Genomic DNA, 19,244 nt, shown 5'->3' on the forward strand with positions numbered 1-19,244 from the left:
GAGTTCTGTCGAGATGTTCTGAGACGTTTGCGGAAGGATATGAGAGGAAAGGCCCACAAAAGTGGCGTAAAAACGACTGAGTACTCCACCATGTCAGTGTACAAGCACCCGTGGCCTACATTACTCAGGAAATTTTGACTAAAGATGGGATGACAGTTGATTCATACCCGAAGTAGTCACTACACTTCGTGTAACCTCTTCCTCTTCTGCAAGAAGATCAGTCAAGTTATCAAAGATGTGGTACAGTGGACGGTATTCCAGCGCATCCGTAAAGGGCACTAAACACGAACAAAGACAAATTTCAAGTATTCATTTCAAAATTGGCAGAATCGTTGGGATTGGTGTATTCGCTCCGAAAGTGTAAGTTTTGAAGATTGTGGTGCACAATAAGATCTAGGTAAGGTGTAACAATTTTAATTAATATATTTCAGGAGCTCTAGGATACCACCTCTTATCTGGAAGGAAGTAGTACGTTGACTGAATATTTTGACACATGCCCCTTGTATTTTAACAGTATACCTTTTCTTGAGGTACTACGTCTCTTGCTCTTGCGTTTGCCGCTGAAGTTTGTGGAGCATATCAGTGTTACTATGGCGCTGAGTAAACAGACCCGTAAAGCGAAGTATTCCGCTCGTATTTGAAGTCTTTCAATCTCAGGAAGTTTCAGTGCAACAGACACTCCGCAGCATAGTGGAGGTTACATTTAGGGAAGTCCAGGATTATTCCACAACTTTTTTTTTCTTTTTTTTTCGAATATTATCATTACGGAAATTCGGTCAGCTGGTGCCGTTGAAAAAAATTGGTTTAAATGGCTCTGAGCACTATGGGACTTAACATCTAAGGTCATCAGTCCCCTAGAACTTAGAACTACTTAAACCTAACTAACCTAAGGACATCACACACATCCATGCCCGAGGCAGGATTCGAACGTGCGACCGTAGCGCTCGCGCGGTTCCAGACTGAAGCGCCTAGAACGGTGCCGTTGATTTTGACTGATGCTGGTAGTGTTGCACAGCAGCAAACTAGAGTAAGTGCGGCACGTGCTGGCTTGTACTCATTTCGCAGGGGCGCAGTGCGCGCTCTCATTTGTATGCAGGGGTAGAAGGTCCGCGCAGAGTTACCGGACGCGATACTGGCTCACGAGAATGGCACCGCGTTACCCCGCAAAGAGTCCGCACAACTCACAACAATGAGCGGGCCCGCAGTAATCCATTAGCCGGCGCGCGGCTGCCCGGCCACCCGGCTACCTGCGTGATTAGATGGGCAAGTTACTGGCGCCAACTTGCGCGCCAGCTTTAAATTCCCCGCCGGGCGCCTGGGCGCGCTCGCGTCCTTGCGCCTCGCCTTCTACACGGGCCGCCGGTAATTATATTTGCAGCTCCGTGCCACTTCTGGACGGACCGGGCTTTCCAATTAACGGTGAAAAATGTCAGTTGGCTCAGGTAACGCAATTGCAGCGAGACGAGGTAACTCAACGGCCACACCTTACCAAACCGGGCGACCCTCTGTGTTACTGCGTCCCCTTTCGTCGTTCGCGAAAGGAGCGTAATATCAGCACGGTGCCTATGGAAACCAGACCAGTTCGTCCAAGTGCAGTTTATACGTTACCGCACATGTTACGATTGTCCATCGATCCTTCCAGTAGCAACATATGTATGAGCCATGTGCCAGTTTAAACAGCTGATCGAGGTGACGCAATGGTTAAGGTTCTGAACTTCTATTCGGAAGGAGCGGAGTTCAGACCTCCCAGGCTATCCCGATTCGCACGAAAATGAGTCAATAAATAAGTCGCAAGAGACAGAGTACCGCATATCGCTTTAAATTTGGCGCCTATACGTATCTAGAAGGTGGCAGCAGACGTCGCGTGGACAGTAGCCAATACAAAGCGTTCCGCGGTAATTGGTTACTGATCTGCAATCAGCTTAAGATGGCAGATGAGCTACGGGTATGTATCCGACTGGAACAACGCCACTTTTGCGAACCGACGGACTGTCCACAGAGCACGTCCATTGTGAAATTCGTCCCACGTACTGTTGTAACCGTATTTCAAGGTAATATGTGTTTAGTTGGATACAGGAATTCCACAAAGGACAAGAAAAAGTCACAAACGTCTTTGCCACATTGGTTATCCAGTCTAGGGAATTTGGACACATCGGTCTTGTGGGCTGCAGCTATTTAAGGAACCAAATAAACCTGTTATGTCCCGATATGCCACTCGTTAGATTCGAACGCTGTCAAAAGAATTCTATGCTGCAGGCTTTCGACGCCTTGTCGAACGGTGGGTGACTGCTGAAGTTCACAAGGGAAGTATGGTAAAATAAATTTCAGGCTCATTTCCATGGTCTGCTTATTTCGCTTTAGCCGAATATCCTGATAGTTCGATTGAAAAGGACACGACCAATGTTCCGTCCCTCTTCATTGTTTTCATGATGGATCTCGTGAACTCCGCGGCCGTTGATAACGCATCCAGCCACAAATACTTCCAAAAAAGCTTTTATTTCAGTGCCGTAACTAGTTTCGGAGTATCACGCCCACGACCAGTGTTTACGATTACACTAATATTTTCATCAGCAGCATGACGCCCGCTCGTGCACTGCACAAGAATATTTGAAAATTTAGCGCCGCTTTGGATGTTTTTTCGACAGTAAAAAAACCTAACGTGTCTGTATTGGATTACATGTATAGTGGAAACAGTTGTAGGCATTTACATATGTTGCAGCTGACGGTGCTTTGTACGCATTCGTCCACTCAGTTTTTAACCCTGTTTGATAGCACCACATTTCAAATGCTTCCAGTTTATTCCTCTCATTTCTAGATGCCAATAGTCTTGCCGTAGTGATAACACCTGTTCCCGTCGGATCACCGACGTTAAGCGCTGTCGAGGTTGCGTCACACTTGGATGGGTGAACGTCCGGCTCTACCGAGCGCTGTTGGCAAGCAGGCTGCACTCAATCCTTCTGAGGCCAGTTGAAAAGTAATTAAGTCATTTTTCCAGACGTACACTTTCAGCAACTTCTTCCCTAACCAATATCAGGTGCCAATAGCACTTTTATTGAAGAAAGCTTGCTTGGCCTGTGTCACTGTATCTCCGATACCTTTCTTGCATCTCGTCTAATTCTGTTTGCCAGTTTTGAAATAAAGCTAGTGGTCCTCCTTTTTACTGTTCTTCCTCGCTTTCGTCTTTCCTGTGTTCACCTGTGAGCATTTCCTGTGCTCAGTATGCTGTCCATTCCTCTCGACATGTCTTCTAAATCTTGTTTACAAATGAGCCGCGTCGTGTCGTCCGCAAAATTCAGCGTTCCTGTTCTTACTGTCACATTAATTTTGATCTATCCTTGTATACTCACAGAATGTATTCTTCCTCCATTGAACTTCCTAGCCATCAGATCGTTACAGCATATTCTTCCTTCCCCCTTGTCACTTATTTTTCGTATGCTACATATTGACCTTACGGATACCAGCTTGGTGTAATATTTTCTCTTGAAAATGTTTAGTGTTGACCATGTTTTATCGATAAACTGGATATAACTAATGTTCATTTGGGTGAAACTGAACCAGCACGGGGTACTTTATATTATTCTTATTCTTATGACAACAAATGAGTTCACTATCCTGGATTTCGTATTTTTTCACTAGTCGGACACTTTCAAAGCGTCTAGGACTGCGTGATGTGTCGGCGGATAATTCTTGCAGATCCCAGTGAATTGGTTGTTGCATTTGTATTTGGAATTTTATCGATGACAATGGTTTTCAAGTGCCCATTAAGACCTTACGGCACTGTTTCCAGTGAGCCGAGGGCCATTGGAACCACTTTCACTGGTTTACGCCACAGTCGCTGTAGTTTGATTTTGAAGTCTTAGTATTTTCCAAATTATTTGTTTCTCATCGATTCTGCTATCACATGGGATGGCAGTGTCAATGATCCACAATTTCTTTGTCTCCACAAATGTGATGTCTGGTGTGCTTGTGTTCCAGCATTCGACCTGTCTGAAGTCAGAAGTCCCATTTGGCATGTCCGTTTTCGACAACTGTTTCTGGCTTATGGTCCCATCAGTTTCTTACCACACGCAGATACTAAGTTTGACATAGATTGCAGATGACTATTCGTGACACATCATTGTATCTCTGCTTGTAATCAGTCTGCGAGCTATTTTTGCACCAGTTAAGATATGGTCAGTTTTTTCTCCAGCTTGTTAGCAGAGCGTACACTTTGAGTCTTTTGCTGATTTCTTGATGGCGTTCTGATGGCTTGTTGCTGTGCAGCAAAAATAAGTCTTTCAGTTTCCTTCCTTAGGATTGCTTGGTCAGACAAGACCAGATTGTTTCTTTATCTGTATTGCCTTCAATCTTCTCCAAAAACTGCCCATGCGATGCTTTGTGGCGCAACTCTCAGTCTGGCACTGGCGTACAGCTGTCCTGTATTGATTCTTAGTTTGCTATACCATGAGAGGATTACTGTTGTTCATTTTAGTCAGAGCTGATTCTTTGATGTCTTTCACATAGTCTGTCAATGTATGCTTATCATCTCCCTATCACTGCTCACTTGTAAGAGTTCTGTACAGCCTGCTGTTCTGTGCAAGTACAGCATGTCGTCCATCACCGCGAGGGAAGTACAGGCTGAACTCTCATGAGTTTCCTTGTTTTTCCTGTCCATGTTATGCAGCTATACTTGTGTACAGTCGAAAATGCTTACAGCGTGTCTGACCAAGGGAATGACCCAGGTATTGAGTGCCTTGATGGTATTAACATGATTTAGTTTGAATCTCAGAATTTTTCCAACCCTTTTTGTGTACTTTTTGCTGACCACATTTCTTACGTGCCCATGCTTGACATTGTCCTAATTGTAAAATTCCTAGGTTTGATTATTATTATTATTATTATTATTATTATTATTATTATTATTATTATTATTACTAAAAGCGTTTAGTTTCAATTGCTCCTTAATGTGTAAATTACTGTCCACTAATTTGGTGCATGGTAGGAAATTTCGTTCCCTTCAAGCATTAAGGAGTAACTAAAAGTCATATTCCTCAATATTTCATATAGAATATAGTACTTCACGGAAGTCTGCAGTATAATAGACACTGAGTGCGATTGGAATAGGCATTAAATAAGGTCTCATCTTTAAAGTTCAAAAAGGCTCATATTTATTGAATGACGAGCGTCCATTTGTATGCTCGACTTCGTGCAACAGAAGCGAGTGAAACGGTACAGTATTTAATATGCCCAGAGTGCACTAAAAATGTAATGGAATTTACTGGCAACAATACTTACTTAAAATTAAAAACAAGCTTATACTATCTCAATACGTTTTGTGGAATTAATTCTTTAGGTCGAGTTTTCTCAAGTGTTGCATTTTTTATTTGCTTCGCTGTTCTCACCGGGGTGCGATATGGGAGGCGTAATGTTCAGCTGTATTGTGGCCATCAGCTTAAGTTCTGCAGTTTCCCTAAATCGCTGAACAGGAATGCCGGGCAAAGGATAGAGCCATTTTCCTTCCCCAACCGAGACTGTGGTCTGTCTAATGACATCGCCGTCGACAGGACTTCAAACGTATATCCTCCTTCCTTAGACAACCGAAACGCTCATCGCAGGCATTGATAGCGCGGCGGAAAAACCGGCGTCATAACCCGCCGCGCTGCAACACGCGTCGGCCGGAGCCGCTCTCCAATTACGGCGGTCACGGCCGCTTCCAGGAACGGCGCGCCCTTATCTCCCTCGCTTATTAGCCGCCGTAGGATGCGGCGTTTTTCGTCGGAAGTTCTTTCTAGCACTTTATTTCCGGAGATAACTGTGCGTGACTGTTTGCCGTTCTTCATCTGCTTCCGAGAAGTGGCACGTGTTAGTGCGATAGGCGGCAGAAGTAATCCGCGTTACTGCCTCCGAGCGGTGAAATTTAATTCAGTGCCGAACATCATCACCGCTCTCTCCGCCTTCCGTTACGCTATTACTGCTTCAAACAATGTATTTATTTACACGCATCTGAGGCAGACCTAAATCATGACTCCCCAATCGTCCACTGACCTGTTTTGCTTCTACAAAAGGGGACATTTCCTTGCTCAGTTTCTACGTCGTGCTTCCATAATGTGTATATTTCCTTCTGCAGTAGTATTCTAGTTATTTCGTCCAACAGTTGCTATATATTTCTGGAAATAATCCATTTTCCAGCGTGAGGAGTGTTTTTCATTTCGAATAAACAGTTTATTTAATTTCATTTCCGATTAGCTAATATGACCCACTTCGGAATTGTCAAACGACATCACGCAGTATGTATCATGAACCGCAACAACCAGAGTTGCTGGGCATTGCAACAGTTGCCCGATGTTGGACTGCTTGGAACGTGAGGCCAGGCGTATTGGCCGTCGATTACCACAAGGTGGGATTGGAGCATCGTGCAACAATTACATCGTAAAACCGTGACTTCACCGCACCTGCCGTTTGAGAATTGTAATGAAACGTTCTGTGTCATCCCGAACCATTGGTGGAGGACTAGCAGCAGCGGAGAAGGGAAACAAAGTAATAGCCTACGGAATATCAGACCAGTTGTGCGGTTAGATTGAAGAGTTTTTCTCAATGGAGAGACGTCTACAGACGATAAAGTAACCTCTGGCGTGCCACAGGGGAGTGTTATGGGATCATTGCTTTTCACAATATACTGTATATAAATGACCTAGTAGATTGTGTCGGAAGTTCCATGCGGCTTTTCGTGGATGATGCTGTAGTATACAGAGAAGTTGTAGCATTAGAAAATTGCAGCGAAATGCAGGAAGATCTGCAGCGGATAGGCAGTTGGTGCAGGGAGTGGCAACTGCCCTTAACATAGGCAAAGGTAATGTATTGCGCGCGTGACCACTACGGTCGCAGGTTCGAATCCTGCCTCGGGCATGGATGTGTGTGATGTCCTTAGGTTAGTTAGGTTTAATTAGTTCTAAGTTCTAGGCGACTGATGACCTCAGAAGTTAAGTCGCATAGTGCTCAGAGCCATTTGAACCATTTGAATGTATTGCGAATACATAGAAAGAAGGATCCTTTATTGTATGATTAAATGGTAGCGGAACAAACACTGGTAGCAGTTACTTCTGTAAAATATCTGGGAGTATGCATATGGAACGATTTGAAGTGGAATGATCATATGAAATTAATTGTTGGTAAGGCGAGTGCCAGGTTGAGATTCTTTGGGAGAGTCCTTGGAAAATGTAGTTCATCAACAAAGGAGGTGGCTTACAAAACACTCGTTCGATCTATACTTGAGTATTGCTCATCAGTGTGGGATCCGTACCAGGTCGGGTTGACGGAGGAGATAGAGAAGATCCAAAGAACAGCAGCGCGTTTCGTCACAGGGTTATGTGGTAAGCGTGATATCGTTACGTAGATGTTTAGCAAACTCAAGTGGCAGACTCTGCAAGAGAGGCGCTCTGCATCGCTGTGTAGCTTGCTGTCCAGGTTTCGAGACGGTGCGTTTCTGGATGAGGTATCGAATATATTGCTTCCCTCTACTTATACCTCCCGAGGAGATCACGAATGTAAAATTAGAGAGATTCGAGCGCGCACGGAGGCTTTCTGGCAGTCGTTCTTCCCGCGAACCATACGCGACTGGAACAGGAAAGGGAGGTAATGACAGTGACACGTAAAGTGCCCTCCGCCACACACCGTTGGGTGGCGTTCGGAGTATAAATGTAGATGTAGAATTATCGTCCCACGTGTAGGTTGCCGTTAACACCACAACACACACGGCTGCTTTTGCAGTTGAGCCGTAACAGGGAAACATTGGTTGCTGGTGAATGGCGTCGCATTGTCTTCAGTAATGGTCATGTCGTCGTCGTCGATGGCAACCTACCGAGAGGTCTCATTCTTGCAACGGTTTGGAAAGGCAGAACAGTGTTCCTGCTGGCCTCGGGTACAACTGAAGGTCACGGTAGGTAGTGATAGAGGAAACACAACGGTGCGTCATTGGCATCCTGCGCCCTCATGTGTTACCTCTCATTCGACAATATCGTAGTGCCATTTTTCAACATGGCACGTGTCTCTACGAACTGTCTGCGTGATGATGAGGTACTCCTGTGGAGAGTAAGATCCTCAGGTCTGTTTCCGATGGAACGTATGTGGGACCAGGTCAGACGTCAACTCCGTCTCAGTGCCATTGTCCAGGATATCAAGGTCCTGTTGCAACATGTGTGGGCCCTTTAGCCTCAGGAGACGATAAAACGGCTTTAAGACACCTTTCCCAACTCCATAAGTGCATCAGCGCGTCCAGACCAGAGGAGGTGCAATGTCAAATTTCCAAGTGAGCTCATACTGGCAAGATCCTTGTAACTGTGACTCGATATTGTAGTCACTCAGATAACATCACCAGAGTTTTTTTAGTTCTGCCCTCTCCCTTCTGGGTGCTTCAGTTCTTCTTTCAGGCAGTGCACATAAAGCGCATATTCTGAACATCTGAAGGTGAGTGATTACCTACTTGAAACTACACAGTCCAGTCACATTAATGTGACCGCCGCCTATATTCGACATCAACGTGCAATAACCACTCACAGAGGGTGGATGGGAGCACTCGCAGTCATTAAATTTTCTCACACGTCGTCTCTCACTGCATTTGCCTTGTCGAAATATCTGCGGTTGTCGCAGACATCACCCGGTATGCATTCCCGTAAGTTGTTTGACTGTTTTACACGCCGAGACAAAACACAAGTTCCATACTAGTTCAGAATTATCTACCGTCTGTGTAATGGTTAGGTGCTCTCTGTAGTCACTGGTTCATTACACACATAATTAAAATGTTGTGTTAAAATATCTTTTCAACTGTTGTGTACGCTAGTCTTTTAACCGGCATTGAGAAACTGTAGCCCACCATATAACTACTAGTACTGCCAACATTTTTCTCGGCACCGTTATTGAAACCGACTTCCTCGTCTTCGTGTAATAGTTATTTCAGCACAAAGGTATGTGAGCTGCTTCTATCATGGGAGGAGTACCTGCATATACACCCTGGAAATTGAAATAACAACACCGTGAATTCATTGTCCCAGGAAGGGGAAACTTTATTGACACATTCCTGGGGTCAGATACATCACATGATCACACTGACAGAACCACAGGCACATAGACACAGGCAACAGAGCATGCACAATGTCGGCACTAGTACAGTGTATATCCACCTTTCGCAGCAATGCAGACTGCTATTCTCCCATGGAGACGATCGTAGAGATGCTGGATGTAGTCCTGTGGAACGGCTTGCCATGCCATTTCCACCTGGCGCCTCAGTTGGACCAGCGTTCGTGCTGGACGTGCAGACCGCGTGAGACGACGCTTCATCCAGTCCCAAACATGCTCAATGGGGGACAGATCCGGAGATCTTGCTGGCCAGGGTAGTTGACTTACACCTTGTAGAGCACGTTGGGTGGCACGGGATACATGCGGACGTGCATTGTCCTGTTGGAACAGCAAGTTCCCTTGCCGGTCTAGGAATGGTAGAACGATGGGTTCGATGACGGTTTGGATGTACCGTGCACTATTCAGTGTCCCCTCGACGATCACCAGTGGTGTACGGCCAGTGTAGGAGATCGCTCCCCACACCATGATGCCGGGTGTTGGCCCTGTGTGCCTCGGTCGTATGCAGTCCTGATTGTGGCGCTCACCTGCACGGCGCCAAATACGCATACGACCATCATTGGCACCAAGGCAGAAGCGACTCTCATCGCTGAAGACGACACGTCTCCATTCGTCCCTCCATTCACGCCTGTCGCGACACCACTGGAGGCGGGCTGCACGATGTTGGGGCGTGAGCGGAAGACGGCCTAACGGTGTGCGGGACCGTAGCCCAGCTTCATGGAGACGGTTGCGAATGGTCCTCGCCGATACCCCAGGAGCAACAGTGTCCCTAATTTGCTGGGAAGTGGCGGTGCGGTCCCCTACGGCACTGCGTAGGATCCTACGGTCTTGGCGTGCATCCGTGCGTCGCTGCGGTCCGGTCCCAGGTCGACGGGCACGTGCACCTTCCGCCGACCACTGGCGACAACATCGATGTACTGTGGAGACCTCACGCCCCACGTGTTGAGCAATTCGGCGGTACGTCCACCCGGCCTCCCGCATGCCCACTATACGCCCTCGCTCAAAGTCCGTCAACTGCACATACGGTTCACGTCCACGCTGTCGCGGCATGTTACCAGTGTTAAAGACTGCGATGGAGCTCCGTATGCCACGGCAAACTGGCTGACACTGACGGCGGCGGTGCACAAATGCTGCGCAGCTAGCGCCATTCGACGGCCAACACCGCGGTTCCTGGTGTGTCCGCTGTGCCGTGCGTGTGATCATTGCTTGTACAGCCCTCTCGCAGTGTCCGGAGCAAGTATGGTGGGTCTGACACACCGGTGTCAATGTGTTCTTTTTTCCATTTCCAGGAGTGTACTAAGATACCTCCTAAGTAGGTAGGTCTTTACGTAGTCCCTTGCAAATATTGTACGAACCAGCTACGGGCAGTAATATAGCTAGCTGATGGCAGTGTGTAAGTAAATGCGTATTGGCTTCACGGAAGGCGTGCGTAAGACCTGAAAGTTCATTTCTTTTCCTTAATTCCTTTCTCATCCTTTTGTGGTTATGTTTGAGTGGTGTCGTGCGTAAAGACAACTGAACTGTTATTAATTTGTAGAGCAGATGTCATAATGGAGGAATGTGAAGGCGATATCGCTTCGGTTGCTGGACTGGAGCGCGCAGTATCCGTACGTGGCAGTAGTGGAGTGTATACAAGCGTGTGGGGGGAAGGGGGGGAGGCGGAAAAACAGTGCAGTCGTTGCCGTAATGCGGAAACGGAGCGATTTATCTGACGTCAAAAAGGCAATATGATCTTCAGGAAACATTTCCGAAACTACTGAATTTTAAAACTTGTTCGCGCGTTGGAATGGTTAAATATATCGCGCATAGCGAAATGATGCTATCTAGAACTGGCACCGAGGCAACTGTGGTACACCGTGGCCGTAGATGACAGGGTCGAACGACGGCTGCGGAGTGTGTACGAGCGAACAGACGTGCAGTTGTTGAGCAACTAATTGGCCAGATAATCCAAGAGACTACCAACAATGTTAAAATTCATGGCTAAAACTTCCAGCTGTTATTTATTTTGCACAGTTCGCTAGTAGTTTCGGTCAATGACCATTATCAAGCGTAGGTGGCATAGACAAAAGTAATTTTCTCTTTTAAGCCCACCATAGTACGTAAATAATAACTGTGTACGATAATTTTCGTCGAGAAGCAAGCCCACATCGGCAGCTACTTTCGCACTGTATTACTTGCTGTAAAACACTGTGTTACTAGCTGTCGATGTGGACTTGCTTCTTGACGAAAATTATCGTACACAGTTATTATGGTGAGAAATTTTTTACGTACTATGGTGGGCTTAAAAGAGCAAATTACTTTTGTTCAAATTATGGTATAGCTTCCGTGCCGTTTATGCCAGCTAAGCTCGGTAATGCTCACTGACCGAAACTAGTAGCGAATTGTACAAAATAAATGACAGCTGCAGGTTTCAGCATTAATTTTAACAGCTGTATGGCGGATGAATATCCCCATCTGCAAACACACATATACTGCCAACAATGTCTCCTTAACGACCGTTGAGGCGACTGTTTCTTGCACCCATACTGACTGCTGTTTATCGACGACGAGGGCTGGCATTTGCACTCAGCTGGACGTCCACTATGTGGGTACAGGTGGCCTTTCCAGATGACAGAGTGTACGGTGTGAAACGTCCAAAAACAAACACCTCGGTTCTAGATGCTTCAGTCCGGAACCACGCGGCTGCTACAGTCGCAGGTTCGAATCCTGCCTCGGGCATGGATGTGTGTGATTTCCTTAGGTTAGTTAGGTTTCAGTAGTTCTAACTTCTAGGGGACTGATGACCTCACATGTTTAGTCCCATAGTGCTCAGAGTCATTTGAACCATTTTTGAACAAAGACCCTGCAACAGTCGTACGAAGATTCCAGGCCGCAGGAGGGAGCAATATGGTCTGGTGAATGTTTTTCGTGGCATTCCCTGTGTGACCTTGTCATTCTGGAAGGCACAGTGGATCAAAACAAGTGTGCATCTCTCCTCGCGGATCATGTCCACCCATACATGCGGTTTGTGTTTCCTCGGCACGACGACGTCGACCAACAGGACAATGCAACTTGTCACACAGACATCAGTGTACGAGCACGAGTCGAAGAACAGTTGGGCGAGTTTACCGTACTCCAAGGCTACCAAATTCCCCAGATTAAAACCCAATCGAGAATAAGTCGAACCACCTCGATCGGGTTGTTCACGCTGTAGATTCTCAGCCTAGAAACCTATCGCAGCTGGTCACGGCGCTAGAGTCATCATGGCTCCACATCCCTGTCAGACCCTTTCAGAGCCCCATTGACGCTCTTTCTTCATATCTAGCAGCGGGCCGCGCTGCAAAAGGTGGTTATTCAGGCTATTGACAGTTGGTCACATCAGTGTGACTGGACAGTGTAGTTGTGCATTGTAAATAAACAAAGAGGAGTCAAAAGTAACTGGCAGCGGAAGTTACATTAATACTTAAAATACACATTTAGTTTTTCCGGCCGATTTCCAGCCCCATCTTTGTCCAGTCTGTGCTTCGTCTCCAATAACACCATCGCCAACGTGACGTTAAACCGTACTTTCCTCTCTAGAGCACAATGCACATCACTAAAACTTGCGTTTCCTTTCTCTGAGGGACTGGTAGCCGCCGCCTCCTTTCACCGAGCGTTTCTCGAACAACGACCGCCCCTCCAGCCTGTAAACTTAACATTATGGCCGTCCGACTGGCGTAGCTAAACAGTACATAGTGTGCGTTCAACATCGGTAGTCCTCTCCTTGTTTTAGTGGAGCAGCAAGGCGATAGATTATGTCGAAAGCTAACCCGTACAAGCTGAAGGTTACACTCCCAGCACCTGTGTGGCAGCGTAGCCGGGCTCCCATTCCATTTATTCATGGGAGCGGTGCCTGCAAACAGCGCGGTCCCGCCTTTACAGGTAGGCAGCCTTTGTCCCCGGTGGGACTGCAGACCGAATCGATGCGGGTCGCGCCTCTACGACTCCAGCGGGCAGACATCCTCGCTACTGCCACGTACGGAAACTGCGCGCTCCAGTCCGGCAACCGAAGCGAATCGCCTTCACATTGCTCCGTTACGACATTTGCTCTCCAAACATAATCGCCCACTTATCCTTGCTTACGACACCACTCACACATGAACACAGAAGATTAAGAAGGGAATTAAGGAAAGGAAATGAACTGTCAAGCCTTATGCATGCCTTCCATGAAGCCAATAGGCATTTAGTCACACTGTGCCGTCTCCTAGCTATATTACTGCCCGTAGCGTGTGTCGTACAATATTTGTAAGACACGGCGTAAAGATCTACCTACATAGGCGGAATCTTAGTATAGGCAGGTACTGATCCCATGATACACTACTGGCCATTAAAATAGATACACCACGAAGATGACGTGCTACAGACGCGAAATTTAACCGACATGAAGAAGATGATGTGATATACAAATGATTAGCTTTTCAGAGCATTCACACAAGGTTGGCGCCGGTGGCGACACCTACAACGTGCTGACATGAGGAAAGTTTCCAACCGATTTCTCATACACAAACAGCAATTGACCGGCGTTGCCTGGTGAAACGTTGTTGTGATGCCCCGTGTAAGGAGAAAAAATGCGTACCATCACGTTTCCGGCTTTGATAAAGGTCGGATTATAACCCATCGCGATTGCGGTTTATCGTATCGAGACATTGCTGCTCGCTTTGGTCGATATCCAATGACTGTTAGCAGAATATGGAATCGGTGGGTTCAGGAGGGTAATACGGAACGCCGTGCTGGATCCCAACGGCCTCGTATCACCAGCAGTCGAGATGACAGGCATCTTATCCGCATGGCTGTAACGGATCGTGCAGCCACGTCTCGATCCCTGAGTCAACAGATGGGGACGTTTGCAAGGCAACAACCATCTGCACGAACTGTTCGACGACGTTTGCAGCAGCATGGACTATCAGCTCGGAGACCATGGCTGCGGCTACCCTTGACGCTGCATCGCAGAGAGGAGCGCCTGCGATGGTGTACTCAACGACGAACCTGGGTGCACGAATGGCAAAACGTCATTTTTTCGGATGAATCCAGGTTTTGTTTACAGCATCATGATGGTCGCATCCGTGTTTGGCGACATAGCGGTGAACGCACATTGGAAGCGTATATTCGTCATCGCCATACTGGCGTGTCACCCGGCGTTACGGTATGGGGCGCCATTGGTTACACGTCTCGGTCACCTCTTGTTCGCATTGACGGCACTTTGAACAGTGGACGTTACATTTCAGATGTGTTACGACCCGTGGCTCTACCCTTCATTCGATCCCTGCGAAACCCTACATTTCAGCAGGATAATGCACGACCGCATGTTGCAGGTCCTGTACGGGCCTTTGTGGATACAGAAAATGATCGACTGCTGCCCTGGCCAGCACATTCTCCAGATCTCTCACCAAATGAAAACGTCTGGTCAATGGTGGGCGAGCAACTGGTTCGTCACAATACGCCAGTCACTACCCTTGATGAACTGTGGTATCGTGTTGAAGCTGCATGGGCAGCTGTACCTGTACACGCCATACAAGCTCTGTTTGCTTTAATGCCCAGGCATATCAAGACCGTTATTATGGCCAGAGGTGGTTGTTCTGGGTACTGATTTCTCTGGATCTATGCACCCAAACTGTCTGAAAATGTAATCACATGTCAGTTCTAGTATTTTATATTTGTCCAATGAATACCCGTTTATCATCTGCATTTCTTCTTGGTGTAGCAATTTTCATGGCCAGTAGTGTCGAAACAGATAATGACATACCTTTGTGCTCAAATCACGATTATTCGAAGACGAGGAAGTCGGTTTCAATAACGGTGCCGATAAAAATGTAGGCAATACCGATAGTTATTTGGCGGGCTGTATTGTCTCAGTGCCGGTTAAAAGACTAGCTTACACATCAGTTAAAAGGCAGTTGAATGAAATCATTAAGTATTTGAAGTATGTGTGCAACGAACTAATAAATACATGGAGCACCTAACCATTGTACAAGACGATAGATAATCCTAAACTGAGTATGAAACTCGAGTTTTCTCTTGGCGCGTAAAATACTGAAACAACTTACGGGAGTGCAGCGGGGTGACGGCGACCACCTATATTTCGACAGTGCAAATGCAGTGAGAGACCGCTGTGCGAGGACCCTCCTTTTTTGTAATAGTCTCTTTCACTACCTATTAAGAAAATAAGTCTCTTTCCATATCATCTAAAATCTCCTTCTCCCTCGTCCTGGCGATCTTCGTTCTTGCGGGATTTTTTCTGCCACAATCTCGATGCATCTGTTTTTTACTATCTCATCTCATAACCCGTGTACCTAATTTGCCTACAGTGTCAGCTAGTTCAGTAATTTTTTTGCCAGGTTAGGCTTTGTACACTACAGAATCCTATTTTATTGCTCCAAGACTTTTCTAGTGTTGTACCCTCACATATCCTCATGATATTTTCATCTTTTGTTGTCAGAGCCCGCATTTCACAAGGACGTGTAAGAACGTAAGTGACTTATATAAGTTTCCTTTTGGGGGCGTAGCTGCAGCTTATATGCAACCCAGCGCGACTCCGATACGGTTCTGTAAGCACCGACATTTTGGCAAGAGGGTGGTGAGGCCTTCGTACGGAAACTTATCATCGTCCATTATAGACACGTAGTTTGGTTTTGCTGTTTAAAGTATTTGGCAGGTTATAACATGTTTCATTTCCTGTTTTGAATCCTTTTTTTAAATTTAACCTCTTACCTTATTTGCAATATATAAAAGAAGATTCTCGGATATTTAAATTCGTTTACGTGTACATATGTTTCAAGCTGGCCTTCCGTAATCTTTGGGAGTACAGTTGAACATAAAATATTTAGTTTTTTTGGCATTTAATTAAAAACAAATACATCTGAGGGATTCGATCACCTGCTGCATGAGACCTGTAATTTCTCGTTTGTTGTTGTTTTGGTCTTCAGTCCTGAGACTGGTTTGGTGCAGCTCTCCACGGTACTTTATCCTGTGCAAGCTTCTTCATCTCCCAGTACGTACTGCGGCCTACATCCCTCTGAATCTGCTTAGTGTATTCATCTCTTGCTCTCCCTCTACGATTTTTACCCTCCACGCTGCCCTCCAATACTAAATTGGTGATCCCTTGATGCCTCAGAACATGTCCTACCAACCGATCCCTTCTTCTAGTCAAGTTGTGCCACAAACTCCTCTTCTCCCCAATCCTATTCAGTACCTCCTCAATAGTTATGTGATCTACCCATCTAATCTTCAGCATTCTTCTATAGCACCACATTTCGAAAGCTTCTTTTCTCTTCTTGTCCAAACTAGTTATCGTCCATGTTTCACTTCCATACATGGCTACACTCCATACATATACTTTCAGAAACGACTTCCTGACACTCAAATCTATACTCGATGTTAACAAATTTCTCTTCTTCAGAAACGCTTTCCTTGCCATTGCCAGTCTACATTTTATATCCTCTCTACTTCGACCATCATCAGTTATTTTGCTCCCCAAATAGCAAAACTCATTTACTACTTTAAGTGTCTCATTTCCTAATCTAATTCCCTCAGCATCGCCCGACATAATTCGACTACATTCCATTATCGTCGTTTTGCTTTTGTTGATGTTCATCTTATATCCTCCTTTCAAGACACTGTTCATTCCATTCAACTGCTCTTCCAGGTCCTTTGCTGTCTCTGACAGAATTACAATGTCATCGGCGAACGTCAAAGTTTTTATTTCTTCTCCATGGATTTTAATACCTACTCCGAATTTTTCTTTTGTTTCCTTTACTGCTTGTTCAATATACAGATTGAACAACATCGGGGAGAGGCTACAACCCTGTCTCACTCCCTTCCCAACCACTGCTTTCCTTTCATGCCCCTCGACTCTTATAACTGCCATCTGGTTTCTGTACAAATTGTAAATAGCCTTTCGCTCCCTGTATTTTACCCCTGCCACCTCCAGAATTTGAAAGAGAGTATTCCAGTCAACATTGTCAAAAGCTTTCTCTAAGTCTACAAATGCAAGAAACGTAGGTTTGCCTTTTCTTAATGTAGCTTCTAAAATAAGTCGTAAGGTAAGTATTGCCTCGCGTGTTCCCATATTTCTACAGAATCCAAACTGTTCTTCCCCAAGGTCGGCTTCTACCAGTTTTTCCATTCGTCTGTAAAGAATTCGCGTTAGTATTTTGCACCCATGACTTATTAAACTGATAGTTCGGTAATTTTCACATCTGTCAACGCCTCCTTTCTTTGGGATTGGAATTATTATATTCTTCTTGAAGTCTAAGGGTATTTCGCTTGTCTCATACATTTTGCTCACCAGATGGTAGAGTCTTGTCAGGACTGGCTCTCTCGAGGCTGTCAGTAGTTCTGATGGAATGTTGCCTACTTCCGGGGCCGTGTTTCGACTTAGGTCTTTCAGTGCTCTATCAAACTCTTCACGCAGTATCATATCTCCCATTTCATCTTCATCTACATCCTCTTCCATTTCTATGACATTGCCCTCAAGTACATCGCCCTTGTATAGACCCTCTATACAGGGTGTTACAAAAAGGTACGGCCAAACTTTCAGGAAACATTCCTCACACACAAATAAAGAAAAGATGTTTTGTGGACATGTATCCGGAAACGCTTAATTTCCATGTTAGAGCTCATTTTAGTTTGTTCTTCCACCTACGCTCAATGATGCACGTTATCATGATTTCATACGGGATACTCTACCTGTGCTGTTAGAACATGTGCCTTTACAAGTACGACACAACATGTGGTTCATGCACGATGGAGCTCCTGCACATTTCAGTCGAAGTGTTCGTACGCTTCTCAACAACAGATTCGGTGACCGATGGTTTGATAGAGGCGGACCAATTCCATGGCCTCCACGCTCTCCTGACCTCAAGCCTCTTGACTTTCATTTATGGGGGCATTTGAAAGCTCTTATCTACGCAACCCCGGTACGAAATGAAGAGGCTCTTCGTGCTCGTATTGTGGACGGCTGTGGTACAATACGCCATTCTCCAGGGCTGCATCAGCGCATCAGGGATTCCATGCGACGGAGGGTGGATGTATGTATCCTCGCTAAAGGAGGACATTTTGAACATTTCCTGTAACAAAGTGTTTGAAGTCACGATGGTACGTTCTGTTGCTGTGTGTTTCCATTCCATGATTAATGTGATTTGAAGAGAAGTAATAAAATGAGCTCTAACATGGAAAGTAAGCGTTTCCGGACACATGTCCAGCCGGCCGAGGTGGCCAAGCGGTTAAAGGCGCTAGTCTGGAACCGCGCGACCGCTACGGTCGCAGGTTCGAATCCTGCCTCGGGCATGGGCGTGTGTGATGTTCTTAGGTTAGTTAGGTTTAAGTAGTTCTAAGTTCTAGGGGACTGATGACCTTAGACGTTAAGTCACATAGTGCTCAGAGCCATTTGAACCATTTTGAACACATGTCCACATAACATATTTTCTTTCTTTGTGTGTGAGGAATGTTTCCTGAAAGTTTGGCCGTACCTTTTTGTAGCACCCTGTATACTCCTTCCACCTTTCTGCTTTCCCTTCTTTGCTTAGAACTGGGTTCCCATCTGAGCTCTTGATATTCATACAAGTCGTTCTCTTTTCTCCAAAGGTCTCTTTAATTTTCCTGTATGCAGTATCTATCTTACCCCTAGTGAGATAAGCCTCTACATCCTTACATTTGTCCTCTAGCCATGCCTGCTTAGCCATTTTGCACTTCCTATCGATCACATTTTTGAGACGTTTGTTTTCCTTTTTGCCTGCTTCTTTTACTGCATTTTTATATTTTCTCCTCTCGTCAATTAAATTCAATATTTCTTCTGTCACCCAAGGATTTCTACTAGCCCTCGTCTTATTACCTTCTTGATCCTCTGCTGCCTTCACTACTTCATCCCTCAAAGCTACCCATTCTTCTTCTACTGTATTTCTTTCCCCCATTTTTGTCAATTGTTCCCTTATGCTCTCCCTGAAACTCTGTACATCCTCTGGTTTAGTCAGTTTATCCAGGTCCCATCTCCTTAAATTCCCACCTTTTTGCAGTTTTTTCAGTTTTAATCTACAGTTCATAACCATTAGATTGTGGTCAGAGTCCACATCTGCCCCTGGAAATGCCTTACAATTTAAAACCTGGTTCCTAAATCTCTGTCT

General features: G+C 45.7%; 1 protein-coding gene across 1 annotated transcript in view; it reads left to right on the forward strand.

The window, feature by feature from the left end:
• The first annotated feature begins 1,259 nt into the window (after positions 1-1,259).
• LOC126260655 (skin secretory protein xP2-like) overlaps positions 1,260-19,244 on the forward strand; it is a 33,810-nt gene continuing 15,825 nt past the window's right edge. Inside the window, exon 1 of the mRNA XM_049957991.1 lies at positions 1,260-1,442. Within this exon, the coding sequence (XP_049813948.1) occupies positions 1,260-1,442 (183 nt within the window). The remainder of the gene's footprint in view (positions 1,443-19,244) is intronic.

This window comes from Schistocerca nitens, chromosome 5, assembly GCF_023898315.1.
Source record: "Schistocerca nitens isolate TAMUIC-IGC-003100 chromosome 5, iqSchNite1.1, whole genome shotgun sequence".
Classification (NCBI taxonomy): domain Eukaryota; kingdom Metazoa; phylum Arthropoda; class Insecta; order Orthoptera; family Acrididae; genus Schistocerca; species Schistocerca nitens.